Genomic DNA, 17,704 nt, shown 5'->3' on the forward strand with positions numbered 1-17,704 from the left:
AAAAAAAAAAAAAAAAAAAACTGAAAGCAAGCAGTTTTTCACTGGTGGTATTTGTTCCCTCTTCAGCCATGGTTATGTGACCATTGCAGTTAAGGTCTCCTAGGAGGCTAAAAGGAGTTCAGGTAGCTCTTTAGGTGGTTTTTTATTCCGTTATAGTCAGTGGAGAATTTGAGACACTGTGAAAGAAATTCTGTTTGGGATTATATAATTATTTGTCATCAAGGGGAATATGAATTTTTGAATTCATTCATTCATTTTTGAATGAATGATCCATATTTATTTATACTGCAGATTGTGGATCCCAGTCAGATTCTGGATGGGATCAACCTGTCAAAAAGGAAAGAGCTGCAGTGGCCTGATGAGGGTATTCGGTTAAAAGCTGGGCGAAACAGCTGGAAAGACTGGAGTCCCCAGGAGGGCATGGAAGGCCACGTAAGTTCTCCTACGAAGCTGGTGCTCTGACTTTTTTGTAGCCTGACTGGTATGCCTGGTTTTTAGCTGATTTATGTACTTATGCTTAATTACCAAACTGAATTACTACCTCTAATCTTAAGGATAGAGTCTGTGAGTGTATTCAGGGTCTCTGCCACTAACTGCTTGTTTTATTCTGAAACATTAGGTGATTCACCGTTGGGTGCCTTGCAGCAGAGATCCAGGTACTAGATCCCACATCGACAAGACAGTACTTCTGGTTCAAATTGAAGATAAATACGTGACTGTAATCGAAACTGGGGTACTAGAACTTGGGGCTGAAGTGTGAGCCAGTGTTTTATAACTTCATTTCTTTTCCCTCAAAATTCCAAGAGATTGGAAAAAAAGAGGAGAGAGCAGAAGATGCCTGCAGGTATCCCTTTGATCCTGTAGGAGAGACTTGAACATAGAGTGGGCTTGGTTAAGCACCTCTCCTTCGCCCTTCACCCTGACTCCTGTCACTGTCTCCATCCCCAAATAAAGCTGAAATATTTTTTTAAGTTAGCTGCTGAGAAAACATCGTGCATGAAGGATAAAGTTCTGTTAAAATACATCCTTAAAAAAAGTTTTTTCCTATGCATTGCCTATGCTTTAAATCAACAAACTCTTGCTTTCTAAACTATGATCTCATATTTTTCTAATTTTTTTGCCAAAAATAATTGCCATGTTTTGTCATAAAACATGAAATCCATTTACCTTGATTTTTAAAAACAGACAAGTGTAGAAACCTTCAGTTTGACATATAGCAGTATAAAAGTTTAATGTACAGTGAAAAAGACTATGAACAGACATAGATTTATCTTATTCCTTGAGCGCTAAAAACTTTAATGAAAAAAACTGCACTAATTTTTTACAATGCACTATAAAGTCTGAGATTTCTCAGAACATTTATTTATATATAAAAATAAAATACCATTATTTAAATTGCCTTTGGGATTAACCCCTTCCCTTTCCTTATACGTAGCAGGAACTGTGCTGCTCATTTTTCTTTAATAGTCTGTACTTCATGCCAGTCCATTGGATGTTTCCTTTAAAATGAATACTTAATCTCAAGATACACGTAGCTTCATCACTGGCATTTCCCGGAGCCAGTAGTCAGTGACTCAGTCCCGTGAACACTCCTGCCAGCTCCTGTGTCCACATTTCAGATAGGCTCCAACACTGTGTGCGTCCCAGCTACCCTGTTTCTCCCACTTGGGGCAAGTTCTGCTGGGGTCAGTTCTGGGAAGAAAATACTTTTGCTTTTCAAAGAAGAAGGTGAACGTCCTGGAATTTAAAGAAAGGATGGATTGCCTTTTATTTTAAGAGTTCTTAGCTCTTGAAGTTATTCACATGCAGTTCAGTTAATCAAGTAAAAGTTTTTCAAACAAAATTATCCAAATGGTGCAGTTCTTATTGTTATATCCCTCTTTAAGACTTTGCCTGTTATTTTCCTCCTCTCTTCTTATTCTATTACTTGAATTTTATTTCCTGTGATTTATAGTGTGTAGCTGTAATTTGAAATATTTATAACCGTGATGAACTTGACTTAATTCATATGTTGTCTCATAACTTAAATTTTATTGGTTTTTTTTTAAATGTATGTATTCAGGGAAATATATAACTCAGATTTACAATTAGACTAGGTGGGAACTGCAGTTTAGATTTAATTTTCAACATATGGCGTTTTTTAAATCCTTCAGAAAATTTTTCTCCTTTTGTGTGAAACTCCAAAGAAGACTGTACATCTGAGCATTTAGGAGCAGCCATCTTTCTGCCCCCTGTGAATGGAAAGTAAAAAGAAGCAGGTGAAGTTAATTTTAGTCATACATTTTGTTTAGTCCATTATATCCAAAGTATTGCTATTTCACCATGTGGTACTAGCCGTATTTCAGGTACTTGCTAGCCACATGTGCTTAGTGGTTACTGTATTGGGCAGCGTGGGTTTAAAGTGTCTTCTGATGAGGTGAGAGGAGATAGAAGCTGTTTTTCCTCCTAATTCTGATGTAGATCTTACAGTATCACATGACACTTCAGTGAAAGGAATGAAAGCTAAGGAAGTAAATAGCTAATATATAGCCTCTGATTGCATTTTCACTCCAAAACCCATTTACTTTTACTTTTTCCAATTTTAAATTTTTGTGGGTATTCAGGAGCCAATGTGCCTTGTGTTGAGGTTTCCAGACTTCACACACTTTGCAGAACTTACTGTTGAAAAACTTTTTGTCAAATGATTTACTGAACATTTACACAAAGGTACCCTTTCTAAATTGACCAGTTAAAATGTATTTTTCCTGATGCTCTCATTATATTCTGTGTTTGCCTTATTTTGGCAAATCTACAATATGCCATTAAGGTTCAGGTTCTTCTTTTTTCTTCTGAAACTGAATATATGATCTGTTTGTCTATCTGTATTATCTAAAATCCTCTCAGAGGAATTATGCTCCCTGCTGCTTGTTCCCTTTCTGAGATGAATATGATCTCTTCATGGTCATTGCCTAGATGAGAAGATAAGTGGAGCCTTTCCAGTCTTAAATAGAAGATACTTCATTTTCCTACACAGAGAAAAAGAAAAAACCTGAACTTCAAATGTTTAAGACTAAAACATATAGTCTTTTTAAAATCATAGTACTTTTCTAATAATTGCATCAGGGGAAGCATTGATAATTAAAGAAGGAGTCATGTCTTAAACATAATTGGAACTAAAGTATAATATAGAAATATACACACTTTCATTAATTAAGTTGATTATACATGTCTTATTCAACCCTGTCCCCTGCCACCCCACACCCCCTTGGAGATTAGTGAGCTGTTCATTTAGATTCCCTGCTTAGCCTTTTTGATTAGTATATAAGACTCCAGTATACACACATTAGCATCTTTAGTTCACAGTTGCCAAAACGTTCAGAGTTCCATAATTTGAAAGTAAAAATATGTAATTAAAACACTAGTTTTTTTCATTTGCTTTAAATAGTTTTATCGATATCTTTCGGGTTTTTTTCTTGTTTGATTTCGCTTTTTCCCCCTTTAGAGAGAGTTCTGGAATAAGTTATAAATTCCTAGCTCTTTTGCTGCTGTTGTTATTCAGTGTTAAAAATCATTTTATAACTCAAATTTTTGGTTAATCTTCCGGTTTATAACTTGGTGTAAGCCCTATTTTTACACCATTTTTCAATACTTGATAAAACTTTATATGTTCACTTTTTTCTAAAGAACTATAATTTTTCCAAAAGTCTAGATTAATACAAGATGCTGATCTTTAAGGGACTTGGGAGAGTAGGTGGTGAGGCTCTGTATTTTTAAGGTAAAAGGAGATTAATTACCTTTCAGGAAATTAGCGAACAGACTTCATCAGTGTTCTGCCTTCTTTGAGTTTCCATTACTGGAAGATTAACTTCCATTAGATTTGAAGTTGTTTTTTTTTAATATTTCAAGTAAATCTGAGACACTTCTACAGACCCTTGAAACAGAATTAGTCAGACAAGATTTCTCTCCCGAGTGAGCTATGGAAAATTACTCTGTGTACCAAATGTCAGGCAGTGAAAATACAAGTTTTTACGTAAGAAACAACAGCTCATTAAAAAGATGTATTTTTCTTCCTGGGTTAGTTTACTTTTCCATCTCATATCAAAATATAAAGAAAAAAACAGCCTCAAATCTAAGCAAGGGTAGCTTAGCCTTAATGAATCCCGCTTTGCTTCTGAGCAGCCTTCTGCCTCTGCTTAGGAAACCTTCATTTGGTGGATTATTGCACTGAGTCACATTCATCCAGAACTGAGTCTTTTAAACTTACAATTTGCCCAGAGACTAAGGTTACTGTTTTCTTTCAAAACTCTTCCCTCCTAAATATGGGACTTGAGAAGAAGATAACAATAATTTTGCATGAGAATTCTTTGAATTTATGTTCACTGGCTACAAAACTATAAATGGTTGCCCGCATTGTGATTGACTTTTGTGTTTGTTTTCATTACTTTTTCATGAATATGGACACAGCCCCCCCCCTTTTTTTTAAAGTCCTCAATATTCATTCTTGTTCTTTTTTGTAGTATATTTTAATCACATAAAATTACTTTGCTTGGACACAGACCAAGGGTAAGATGTCATTCAAGGCTAAGATGATACTTGGAGCCCATTAATGGACTTTGAACTTTCTGTTTCAGTCATATATGGAAATTGAGTTTTATTTATCTGGAGAAAGAGGAAAATTAGCTATTACCATGTATTTGTGCAGCATAAATTTTAATATTATGTTGGATATGTATAGTTTTCTTTTAATTAAGTGTTAAAAAACCAGCCTCTCTTTTCTTCACTTCAGTTTTTTAAAAAAATCTGGTTCATATATACCTAGTCCTTCTCATTTTGTTTAGGTGATTGGAAAGAAGTTAATTATTATACAAATATATCTGGTAGGTATGTGAGTGAAGTATTAATTTTGTTTGAAACAGATGTATATTTTCTGCTTTGAATCCCCTCTCCAGAGTCATCTTGTCAAGAATTATGTGTGATAAGAATTTCTCTTTACTGCCTATCAGCCACATATTCTTTCTGAATTAGAGAAAATAAGTTCTATTTGTGAACTGAACTTCATTATCTGCCGTTTTATGGAAGCAGCATAACATTCTTTGGGGGACCAGAGCTGAGTGTCATCACAAGGTTACATGACAGCTCTCTTCTAAGGCACACCTATTATATAGGGTTATACCTTTTTTCTATGCTTCAGCTCTGTACCTGACAATTTATGATTCAGAGGATCCAAGCTAGAAGGAAGAAAGGTCATCTAAGATTGTGATAAGGATGAATTCCTGCATGGTATTTGCACAGATGGGGTGATACCCTGGAATTCAAAGCAGAGTAGTAGTCGAGAATGAGATGGCTGCTCCAGATGACTCTTGGATTTAGCATAATTGTGGTTAAACAAGATTTTTTATATATGAAACTTGATTCTACAACCAAAATAATAGAAATGGGGGGGAAAATCATGTCTGCTTATGCTTTTTTAAAGTTTATTATAGTTTAAGTAAAAATAAATTGTAAAAAATGATTACCTTAACCCTGTACAAGTCTGGCAATGAGCTCTGCATGAGGAAATGGAAGAAAGAATACTGAAAATGATTCCAGGAAGGTAGGTGGGAGGAAGGAGAATGGGTTTCCCTTTTCTGATCATGGGCTCTGAAAGTATTCATTGCCTCTACCAGCATTCAGTATAAACCAGAGATAAGAATATATGTACTCACGTGTGTCTGTGAGTGTGTGTGTATGCGCGTGTCTGAGTGTTTGTTATTCTAAACAGCTTGTAAATACGGTAGATGTTTAAAATGGAAACTAAAAGCTGAGATTGTTTTCTCTTTGCAAATATATTGCATCAAAGATACAGTATCGACAGTGGATAAAACACGGAGGAAATAAATTTTTTTTCATTTTGCCTTCTGTCCATTTTTGTCAAATTAAGAAAAATCAGAGTTTACCATATTAAGCTCTGCCTAGCATATTTTAAAAACATGTACTTGGTTCTGAAAATCATCATTTTAAACAGAAGCTTTGACCTATTAACATGGGATTCAGCTTATAATAGAAATGTATAAATTTCATAATAAAAGGATAGCTTTTCACAGTTGGCAGAAAGGTTGTAGTTTACATCTTCTGAACCTATCTGAATGTGTCCTATTAATGATATAATATCAGATGGAACATGTAGGATGATGGATGAAAATGCGTACATGTTCACTGTATCACACTAAATTACAGTACAGAAAATGGAAAGAACATACAGGTTATAGTCATCAAAATCAGACAAATGCTAACTTGGTGTGTGTACTAACCCACTGATTTCATGTATAATACTTCAAGGAAATGCAAGCTGACTTACAGTGATAATAGATACACTCTTGACTGAGTCACTTATTAATCCTTCAATGAGTCATTTTAACTATAAATAACAACCAAAGCCAGCAGGGTGCAGGTGACGTGCCATTGGCATCAGAGTCCCAAACAGGTTGCTGTCTTCCTGCCCAGGATCACAGTGGCACACCTAGAAATGTAATGGCATTTAGTCTTATAGGATCTTACAGGACAGTATTTTTTCTAGTGACAGGAAACATGCTGGTTAAATGAAACACATCTTCAAAGAAAGGGATTTTCTGTGTATGTGATCTACATTAATCTTAGAGCCAGAGATTCAAAAGGGAGTTGACCTGAAATTTGGGTCCCCTAAAAGCTCTTCGTTGTTCGTAAAGTGCAGTTTACTTAGGATTTTTTTTTCTCCTAAAGGATCTGAAAATGTTGGCCTGTGACCGATGAATCTCACCATGTAGGTGCATTTTCCTCTGGGGAAGGTAAAACACACCTTGTGAAGTAAGGACGTGACGAAATGATGGCTTTTGGGGTATTCATTCAGCACTTACTATATAAAACGTTTGTTTTATTCCCCTTTTCCCCCATTCATATGTGCTTATTAAAGAAAACTAAATATGATTGAACTTCATGCTTAGAAAAATGTAATTTGGTACAAGAGGATCCCTAGATCGCTCTGTAATTTCTCAGGATATATATTAACAGCAAGTGGTAAGAGGTGAATCCGTCTTATCTGAAAGCCTTTTAAGAAACCATTCAGTTTCAGTGCCCAGTAAACTGTGCTGAAAGGGAAAAGTCATCTTTTAGTCCAGGGTTCCTTTTTGCTCCCAAGGCCATTGTATGAATCCATAGTAACCGGGCCCATGTAAGGATACTCCAGGCCAGTCCCATCCTGAAGCACAAGCATCCTGACTTGTCTTTATCATATAGTCACCGTCCCAGGCCAGCACTGAATTTTATCAGATACCAAAAGCAGTGTTTTTAATACTGTTAATGGGTTTGCTCTCAAAAAACACCCACCACTTCTCGGTTGTGTACTAGTTAATAACACAGGATGTCCCAGTGGGAACTCAACAGTGGAGTACAAATGGCTGAAGTAAGGTATACCTTTTTTTTAGACAAAATGCAGGTTTATCTAGCTTATAAATTTGGGGATGGCTCCTTTGGTACAATTGCATTAAGATACTATTTAAATAGTTCTAAAATACTTACTTAGAATGCTCACAGTTGCAAGGAAGAAAAAACCCAATTCAAAGTTCCTGAAACAGGAAATTGGCTCATTATAAAATGAAAGGTAAACTGGGCTTTCAGGATTGATTAATCATGTTACTCCGGCTCCGTGTATCTCATTTTCTCAACTCTGCCCTCCTGTGTATGCTGGCTTTCTTTTCAGACTGGAACTAAGTGTCTATTTCTAGACCTCACTCCATACACATTATCATTCAGAATAAAACACTTCCTGTTACCTCCCTTAAGTGGGAAAATCTCCCAGAAGCCTGAGCATATTTCTCCTTGCATCTCATTAATGTAAGAGTTGACATATGCAAGATCCTTAACCTGTCCCTATGTCCTGATTTCCTGAACTGGTCACTGATAAGAACAGTCCCCACGATTGGCTCAGACAAATCAGAGCTTAGCCCGGAACCCAGAGTTCACTCAGCAAACAGCATGGTTGCTATACGATGTGTGCAAAGGAGTTGGCCACAATGTCCGCAACTGTTCTGTACATAGCATTTTGGAACTTGAGTATTGTTTTCAAGAAACGAAGGCTCAGACTACCTACAAAATAAGGTGTTTCTTTTAGGATGCATCTGTAGCAGACCTAGAACAGAAAGACCTAGAACAGAAACTGAGGTGGACTAGGTCCAAGTGTTTGCTCTTTTTTTCTGAGGGGCTGCCTTACATCTCATCGTGCTTCTGCTTTTCTCCATGTAAATTATTTCCTTCCTAAACTTGTTGGGGAAAAAAAGAAAAAAGTAAACACCTAGACATAGGATGATCTTTAGGAAAAGGCTTTTAATGATGGGTTCAGTTTCTAAAGGACTACTCAGATTTCCTATTCCTTTTTTAGTTAGTTATGGTAAGTTGGATTTCTCTAGGACTGCACATCTCAAACTTTTTGGTCTCAGAATACTTTGACATTTAAAAAAATTACTGAGCCCCCCGCTACCAAAGAACTTCTTTTTATGTAAGAAATACTTATATTTACTGATATCTATTGCATTAGGAATTAAAACAACAAATACTAAAGATGTTATTTCTAAATGAACTAATAATGAACTCATTACATGTTAACATAACATTTTTATTTAAAACAGTGCTTCTAAATTTTAAAAATTGCATAAGACATCTGAGCTATCGGCTGCTACATACGATGTGTTGCGTTACATTATTTTGATTGAAGGATATGAAGAAAACCTGACTTCATACATATATGTAGCTGGAAAAGAGAGGAATATTTGAATAGACTTTTCAGATAATTGTTAATATTCTTGTCTTGTTACTTCACTAAAATTTGCTAAGTGGTAGTTTCTTAAAGCTTTAATCTGCTGAGCTGAGTGAGTTGAGTGTTTGGAGAAATAAAATGGTTTATTTACTGAAAACCATCCAGTCCAGAGGCTTATAATTCATTTTGTAAGACCTTAGACTTCCTTTTTTTTTTTTTTTTTTTTTCAAAAATATGGGGCCAGAGGACGGGAGGCAGAAAATACTTCACTTGGATAATATCTTTTCCTTTCTGGAAACGAGAGAACTCTCCAATTGCACGAGTTCTGACATGTTCTAGTTAACATCTCTCTTTCTCAATCTGTGTTGGTTCACCCTCTGGGTATGCAGGTCAGAAAGAAAACTTACAGGTTATCTGGGCCGTGGGTGAGAGGGCCAAAGAAATGACAAGTACTGAAGCAGGGAAAGCTCTGGTGTCTCCAGTGATTAGATGGTGAGCTGTCACCACCAAGGCAAGCACTGGCTCATCTGCCCACGGCCAACACAGCAAGCCTCATAGAACTGGGTATTGGGCCTAAAAAATACAAGCTCCTCAGCCCCTGCACTTCTAGAGAACATGAAGAATAAGGTTAAATTTAGGAGGCATTTTTTCATAATGAAGTTTTCATTAGCATCCCTTTGTAGCTAAAGTTGCACAGAGTGTGTTTTAGGTAAAGGAGGAAGATGGCTTAAGAGCTAGAATTAATGTGGAGAGAGAGTTTCTGGAGAGAGGCAGACTGGCTCTTCAGATATGCTTGGCTTTGGGGTTTGTTAGGGTTAGTACTCAAACTTGATTTTGTCAGAACCTGAATTAACTTCAGAAGCAGTTAATGAAAGTAGTAGAAGGTCAATATGTTGATGAAAATGCCAGTTTATTGACTGGCATTTTCAGTCAATTAGGGCAGATTAGGAGATTAGGGCACTCGCAGCCTCATATCAGAAGGTAACTGTTAGGCCACTTTGGTCATCAGAAGTGAGTTTATGGACATAGAATTAAGAGCACAAGGAACATCATTTTTTATAATTCTGAACATTTTTTTTTCCTGCCTTGGGAAAAGCATGCTTTATAATTTTTCTACTTTTTTTAGTGATGGAATATTTATGTCCATCAGTCTTAGTTTTTTCACTCTGCAGTAAACATTGTCAAATTTTGATCTTTGGCTTCCTTTTTCTAGGCTCCAAGCAGACCACATTTCTTCTGTTGTCACATTCTTCCTTCAGGTGTGTCAGTACGACTGTGTTACACTCAGCTTCTGCTTCTGCTGAGATGCTTTAATTGGATACTCAACACCTCGCCCTCCTGCTTCCATTGCAGAGAATTGGTCTTACCCACTGGTGTGAAGTTCACTAGTTGAAACATGGGAAAATCTCTTTATCTTACAGTTCAGAGGACACAAATTTACTACACCTCCTACTTCATTACATTTCCAACTAAGAATAATTTAATTATTTTCTCCAAATACACCCATCAGTTTGGGGAGGGGAAAATGTCTCATAACTTTTAAACTAAGAGCAAACGTGTTTTAAGAGATTAAAAGCAAAATCTAATTTTAAAAAGTTTAAAATTCAGGATCTGTTTAGCTTGAAAGGGATTGTTGTAAATTACCTTGAAAATATTCAGTAGTCAAGGACGGAAGATAAATGACACTGACAGACTGGTTAGACGCAATCTAATAGTGTAAAGACATTAAAACAAGATGCTGACATGTCTGTGGCAAAGGGCTGGCATATGATAACTCTTGCCAGATTAAAGATTCTGGAAAGTAATAAATTATATTTCCATTGCAAATCTGAGCAAAAGGACTCTATATAAAGCAGTAATGACTCTCTTTGAAAAGTGTTTATCGAAGTAAACTGTGTGCCAGGTAAATTCACAACGAACCTGCCGTATGTTTCTACTGTCTTGCATATGTGAAAATTGAGGCTTAAAAGATAATTTTGAGGAAAAGGTAAAATCATGGTCCTCAGGTATAAAAATGTACCACATGTGTTCAAGGCTTTATCTGATGCATCAATCTGAAGAACTAACCACGTGTTATAACACATTCAAATTTAAATTTTTTAGAAAAGGGTACAAGTGTATGTGGAGTAAAAGAATGTTAAAAATGAACTGTGAAATGGAGACAAATTGTTCTGGTTTTTTGTCCACTGAACCTCTACTAGAGGAGACAGAATTTACCTGACTTATGCGATACCTACATTTTACAAAGTTATAAAATAACTCCCTCAGAATCAGAACCTGATAAGACAGAGAAGTATGCTATAGACGATGCAGTTTTCCATTGGCATACAAGTTTTGTCTACCTTATTTTTAGTAATTGGCCTGAGATAATCCACATAATAAGTGGCATGATGGAGAAGATCTGGGGGGTGGTGTCCAGGACATTTGAATTGCAAGGGAAGCCCTGAGGACATCCTCGGAGGCTGTTGTGATTCAGCCTTGAGGCAGTGTTGGCTGGGACTGAGGTGTTGACCGTAGGGCGTTAGTTAGCAGACTCTGAGGCTGGGGGTTTTGCACAGTTTGTTGGAGAGTGCTCTTCAGGGACAGTATAGGTGAGGGAGCAGGAAAAGCTGGATTGATGAACTGTTGATGCAGTTACAAAAAAGGCTTTAGTTAAAAATCCATGGGAAGATCTGGAGCCCTTCTGAGATGTTCTGAGGACACACCCTGGGGCGGCAGTACTCCTCCTCTATCACCCTTTTGAGATTTCTCCTGACGAGCACCTCTGCTAGTCTAGGTGCTTACCTGCTCTTACCGCTAAGCTTACCTGCTAGGATGACCCAGACTCCCTCATCCTTGAGAGCTCTGAGCCTCTGGTCACCAGGCCCTTCTCAAACAGTGACTGCTGTACCTGACTGACCATTTTCCATTTAAATTGGACAAGGGATTACCAAGAGACACTCCAGTGTATCACCTGGATGCCCCGTGTGTCTCTCCTCCTACCATTGCGTGACGGCAGCCCCACCTCTCCTAATTTCCTTTCCACCAAGGAAAGAACGTGGTGGTGACTTTTCATGTCTACTGGCCTCATTGCACAAAGGACCCAAAGTGACTGGGTGATAGCCGTAGCTTACAGTTGAATGGGACTCCTGCTATATCCCCTGACAGAAGATTTCTCCCTTTGGAAACCAGGTTCTTTAGACCCACTGAGCCTAAAGTTGTGGGACTAGGAAGCACAAGTTCCCCAAGAGGGTCCTTGGTAAAGATGGTTAGCGGGACCGTTCCCATTTCTATTTGTTGGTTCCCAGTCTGGTGTATTCCGCCAGTTGGGGCCACTGAGCCACTAGAATGGTCATTGATTTAGGATGTATCCTGCAATCCTGAAGCGTGGGTGGTGCCGCATCCTCACAGGATATCGTCTCCAAACTGGCACCTCAGCTGCACGTTTAAAATGTCACTTAATTGTCCTATCAGAGCAGTAACTTTTCCAGCACATGGTAGGACCAGTAGATCCCCTGACCATGTGCCCACTGTTTCACTCTCTTTGCTGTAAAGTCCCACGGTCCTATTCAGTGCCACATGGAATCCTGTGTCAGTGGGTCTGACACTCTGTAAACCCTCATATGATCATAGTGCTGAAGCCCTGCACGCAGGAAAGGCAAGACCGATTCTCATAATGTGTGTCAATTCTAGTCACGATAAATGACTGCCCCACCTAGAGTGGAAGGGGTCCACTTGCCTTCAGGTGGATGGTTTTTCTCCTTGAGGGGTGGGTATTGAGTCAATATACAAAATACAGCAGTGATCTCTAGCACTCAGGTTAAACATCTGGCAACATCAGTGGCTAGACCATCCTTGGTGAATGGAATCCACTGTGTATCTGCCATTGCCGCCACCATGGCTACTCGTTTCATGCACACATTTTGCCAGCACAGCAGTGACTGATGAAGAATATAGCAGGTATCAACTGCCCAAGTCATTTGGACCACTTGGTTGTTTAGTGCCTCTTCCATCGTAGATGCTCTCTGGTGGCCATTAACGCCATTCAAAGATTTTTATACACCATGCCCACTCCCATAGACCAACCATGTGCCCCAAGCTGTGTCCCTGACCACCTTATCTTTCTCCTCCTAGGTCTTTGGCCAATCAGCCAAGCCATTTGCTACTCCCATTTGTTCATGTTTTTTCTGGCCTTGGGCTCGTTCTGATTCCACACAAAGTGGACGACTGGATAGCCTGATTTTTGCCTTGCAGTGATTTCCCTTCGCCGCTGTCTTAAAGGGGCCACCTGAGTGGGGCTGCGTTGCAGCAACAGTCCATTTTTGGCTTGCATCTACCTACCACAGGAACCCACCTGTGAACCAAACTTGGCCTTTTTCCTCTTCTGTAAGTTGGTTATAAGGGACACATGCCCTTAGCCATAGGGGTGAGCTTGTGCGACAGCAGTGAATGACATGGCGGGGAGCCTGGGCTGCCTATTCATGCAGCCTACCTGTGTCCCCTCTCCCTGCTCATGTCCAATGCCCTGTGTACCACTTCCGTTTTCAAATGGGTTGCTGCTGAGCCTATGCAGGCTTACGGCTTAATGTCTGACAAGTCACGTAGCCAGGCACTCTCTACCAAGGCCAGCAGCAAACCAGGAGCTGGTATAAATGCCATGGCCTTACTCCAGAATCCTATGAGTCTGCATTGTGATTCTCCAATTAGGTTTACCATAAACCCTACACAGCATCTTTTCCCATCATAGATGCTTTAAATATCATAAGATCTACCAGGTTGTAAGGACCAAGTGGCAAGACCGCTTACACCACATCCTGGACTGGCTGCAGAGTCATTCTCCTTTGGGCCCCACTCAAAGCTTTCCATGTGACTTGGCAAATGGGTCAGAGCAGTGTTCTCACAAATGGACTTTGCAGACTTCAGAATCCACGTTGACCTATGGGCATTCTGAGTCCTTTTTAGTCATGGGAGAAAAGAGTCCTTTACGTTGAAGGGGAAGTTCCAGCAGGCTTCTGAATTTTTATAGGCTTTATCTCCTACCACACTTGCCCCTTCTTGATCATCCAGTCTGACTGGCGTGATGTCATCAATGTAGGGGACCAATGTGATTTTCTGCAACATGTCTACACAGCTTCCTTCATGCCTTTTGAGGGAGGGCAGAAGACCGTAAATGTACAGTGTTATCCACGTCACATGAGTGCAGACTGCTTCTGACCTTCATTCTCAGTAGAGATGGATAAGAATACATTTGCCAGAGTGACCATGTACCTGAAGCAGTGTTAATTTGCATTTGTGTTTTTTGTAGGGACCTGACTAGTGAATCAGTTGGGAATATGAGAGCCACCACCCCTCTCCTTTATATCTCTTCTCATCCCTACAGGTATTGTGATTTACCGTCTTGGGTGGAGGGATGGGGTCGGAGGGAGTTTCATATTCTTCCACTCGGCCTTCCCTGGTGTGGTTGACTAGTTGGCTTGCCTGACTACCAAGTATGCCCACTCTGATCATACATTCAGGGATGAGGGATAAAACACTGGGCAGGTCTGTGGACCCAGTGGGCCCACTCTAAACCAGACCTTCACTAGGACTTTATTTGTATTTTATTTATATGGTTCTCCTAGGCCTCCCTGACCCGCATTCTAACAGGGATCATGAAGATGCTTTGGGTGCCCAGTATCCATGACACCTCAGGTCCTGTTGCTGTGTCCACCCAGTCATTAGAATCTCTGGATTTTCACCTTGGCCCATAGATCCCTTGGGGAAGGACAGAGGGAATCATTCTGTATATGCTGCTGTGGTATTGCAGGATCCTTCCTCCTGAGGGCCCAGCTTTTCCTTCAGTCACTGACTCCCAGGTCTGAAAGCCGGCCCAGACCCAGAAACTGGGCCACAGATTTTAAGTTCTTATTGGGGTACTTCCCTCAGCCTCCTTGATTCTTTTTTTTTTTTTTTTGCGGTATGCGGGCCTCTCACTGTTGTGGCCTCTCCCATTGCGGAGCACAGGCTCCGGACGTGCAGGCTCAGTGGCCATGGCTCACGGGCCGAGCCGCTCCGCGGCATGTGGGATCTTCCCGGACCGGGGCATGAACCCGTGTCCCCTGCATCAGCAGGCGGACTCTCAACCACTGCGCCACCAGGGAAGCCCCCTTGATTTCTTTTGCTTGTATAGATTGCACGATACCCTTGTTGGTGCCTGTTTCTCTGTCTTGCCCTTCTGAATGCCATGTTCTAGTAACCATTTCCACGTTCCCTCTGGGTCAGTCTCCCCAGCTGTCATGCTTTCTTTGCTCCTTATCACAATCATTGCATCCACCTTGCTTCTGATGCTTTGTGCTTCCTAGCCTCTTTTAATTTGAGACTCTGTCATCCCACTGCTATCAAGGAATCTTGCTCTATAACAGCATCTTCTAGCATTAGCCCTGGCCCACAGAGGACAGCCCCCACTAACCTTTCTCAGTCGTGCTGGTGCCCTTGTCACCAACACATTTCTTATCATTTTGCTAAACAAAGTGATAGGAGGCTGGCCCTCCTTCCCGTGGAATGTAGTTGGTGCGTTTTCTGACTTTATGCAACATACCCATTTTAGCATGCCCACTTCTCTGAGCCTTGGATTCCTTCTCTGCCACTTATCATTGCAATTCTGGCATTTCTGTTCTACTTAGTATATGGATTATTGCTTTTTCCAGCCTTCTGGGAACCAGCCTAGCAGTATATTTGCATAATCTTTTAGGGGCTTTGCCAGGATATCAATCTTCTGTCATAGGAGAGTGTTCTCATATTGATAAACTCTCTCTTTTCCAACTTTGTATTCCGTTTCTCTTAATTCAGCACCCTCCAGATCCAGCCTCATATACAGCCTCCTGGCCTCTGCCAGCTCACACTGGCCGGGGCTCCTCAACCCCTAGCCCCTTCTTCCCCTAGCAGCCCCAGCGCACCCCTGGCCAGGTGATGTTGTGACCTGACCAGTTATGGGCCAGGGAGCCAGGAGGGGAGGTGGGAGGGGATGAGCGACCTTTGAGTCATCTTCAAGCAGCGGAGAGCGGGTCACATCTGCAGGCCAGTGTTTGGGGATCTGGGGCCTCAAGGTTGTCAAGAGCGTCAAGTTGACCTGCAGTGCAGTTACAACAGAGGCATCGGCCAGTCTCACAGGGAGCTCCAGACACGTCACAATCCCTCTCTCAAGTCTCAGCTGTTTCCCAGCCAGGCCCTGTCCTTGGCATGGCACACCCGCTAAGTCGAAAATTCAGTCTTCTCTGAAGCTCTGTTCCCTTCATGTTCTGTCCTGGGCCAGGCCTCAGCTGCTCTGCCCTCTCGCTGAAGGAGAACAGGAACCTCTACGTGCTACCAAGGAGGCCCCTCTAACATTGACTCTTTGCCTTAAATAGGCAAGTAATTGTCCTCAGCCTCTTGCTGTCTTTCTCTGGTGCATCGAGAGCCCTCAACCTAGGAGGGGTGAAGGGTGCATGGTGGGCGGAGGGAGAAGATGTGCTGCAATGCAGTCACAGCCAAGGCCTCAGCCTGTCCCACGGGAAGCTCTGGGGCTTCGATGGTCCAAGTTATCCCGGTTTCAGGTACAGAGGCTGGAACCGCCCCTGCCGGCACTGACTAGTTACTGGATATGACTAGTCTCCCGGAGGAGACTCAACCTTGGTGAAGTAGCTTCCTTTGGAAGGAGGGCAGTTCCTGGGGAGGGCCTTAGGTTTCAGCGGTCAAGGGGTGGCACATAGCACCAACTGACGCTGGGGGTAAAGAGGAAAGCTACAGACAAGAGATGGCTTCCGGAAGATGAATTGACAGGCTATGCTGACCTGATGGCATGAGAGGTCTTTCACTGAAGAAACATTTAATACCCCCTCTGTGCTCGGCCATGTGCTAGGTACAGATTATGGACACGAAAGGCCCTTGACCTCAAGGAGCTCACAATTGAAACCACGCACCAGTGGAGGAGTCTGGACGTGCCAGGATTTCAGTCTGCAACGTGAGTGGGTGTGTAGCTAAGAAGATAAATCCTGTGATGTGCTGGAGCTTTTTCCATTAGCTTCGGAGCTTGTATTTTTCCTCCCTCAAGAGGTGCCCAGATCCCTGACTGAAAAGGAGACAGCTTCCTGGAGGGCTGGGAAGGACAGAGCTATCTTGTTGCGACCTGCCCTACCGGCGGTGACACCCGCCCCCCCCCCACGCCCCCTCGTGTGTCCCATCTCCCTGAACTGTGCTGTGCGCGGGGACGGAACATCTCAACGGAGCGCGGCAGTGGCGTGCCGAATGGCCTTTCCTTCTGTCCGTGAAGGAAATGCCAAGGAAGCTCCCCGTCTCTGCAAACAGAATGTAGGAGGGGAAGCAGCGGCTGCCTCATTGGTGTCCTCACGTAAACTGCCAGCAGGTGGCAGCAGGCGCTCAGCCCAGGCTGGGGAGGCGTTGAGGGCCGGGGTGTGTTGGGTGGGCTGGAGCCCCAGAGACACACGTGCCAGAAGAGGTGTGAGGAACAAAAACTAACAAAAGGACAAGGCTCTCGGAGCCTGTTAAACTACCTGGGGGTAGTTACCCTGCCTGTGCTCCCGGATTCATGTTTACTGCTTGATGCCCGTGCCTATTTGCGAGGCCCCTCTGAACCCTTGCCTCCAGCTAAACGTGGGCTCCGCGGTCATAAACCTCACCATCAGAACTGCCCTTAGAGCATCCCAGGTCTTGCCGAGTCGTTCTTTCTCTCCATCATTTCACTGAGCCTCGCAGGAGCCGTCCCTTGAGGCTATGGAGCTGGACCTTCTCCCAGGACCTGCGGGGACACTGTGTGTCTCAGCCACTCGGCCTCTCGGGAGAAGGCAGAGGGGGCCTCTGCCCTGCTTCCACCGTGACAGGCAGGGACAGGTGACTGCGACAAGGTCAGCGGGCTGCCTGCCGAGAGTGGCGTGCTTCCAACACCTCAGAGCGATCTTTCCCGCCTGGGCGGTTTCCTGGTGACATCACAGGAGCAGCCTCTCG

At 41.9% G+C, this 17,704-nt stretch overlaps 1 protein-coding gene across 14 annotated transcripts in view; it reads left to right on the top strand.

Moving 5' to 3' along the window:
* PCNX1 (pecanex 1) overlaps nt 1-17,704 on the top strand; it is a 247,314-nt gene that overhangs the window by 161,231 nt on the left and 68,379 nt on the right. For 4 of the 14 annotated variants that reach the window (XM_024739608.1, XM_024739609.1, XM_024739621.1 and 1 more), the window contains 2 exons: nt 292-432; nt 620-5,872. In XM_024739608.1, coding sequence (XP_024595376.1) covers nt 292-432; nt 620-760 — 282 coding nt within the window. In that variant the 3' untranslated portion in view covers nt 761-5,872. Of the gene's footprint in view, nt 1-291; nt 433-619; nt 5,873-6,717; nt 8,896-14,030; nt 14,106-17,704 lie in introns of those variants that run through there. The other 10 variants (XM_024739610.1, XM_024739611.1, XM_024739617.1 and 7 more) reach the window with 7 other exon arrangements.

Source organism: Neophocaena asiaeorientalis, unplaced genomic scaffold (assembly GCF_003031525.2).
Source record: "Neophocaena asiaeorientalis asiaeorientalis breed wild unplaced genomic scaffold, Neophocaena_asiaeorientalis_V1.1 scaffold348, whole genome shotgun sequence".
Classification (NCBI taxonomy): Eukaryota; Metazoa; Chordata; class Mammalia; order Artiodactyla; family Phocoenidae; genus Neophocaena; species Neophocaena asiaeorientalis.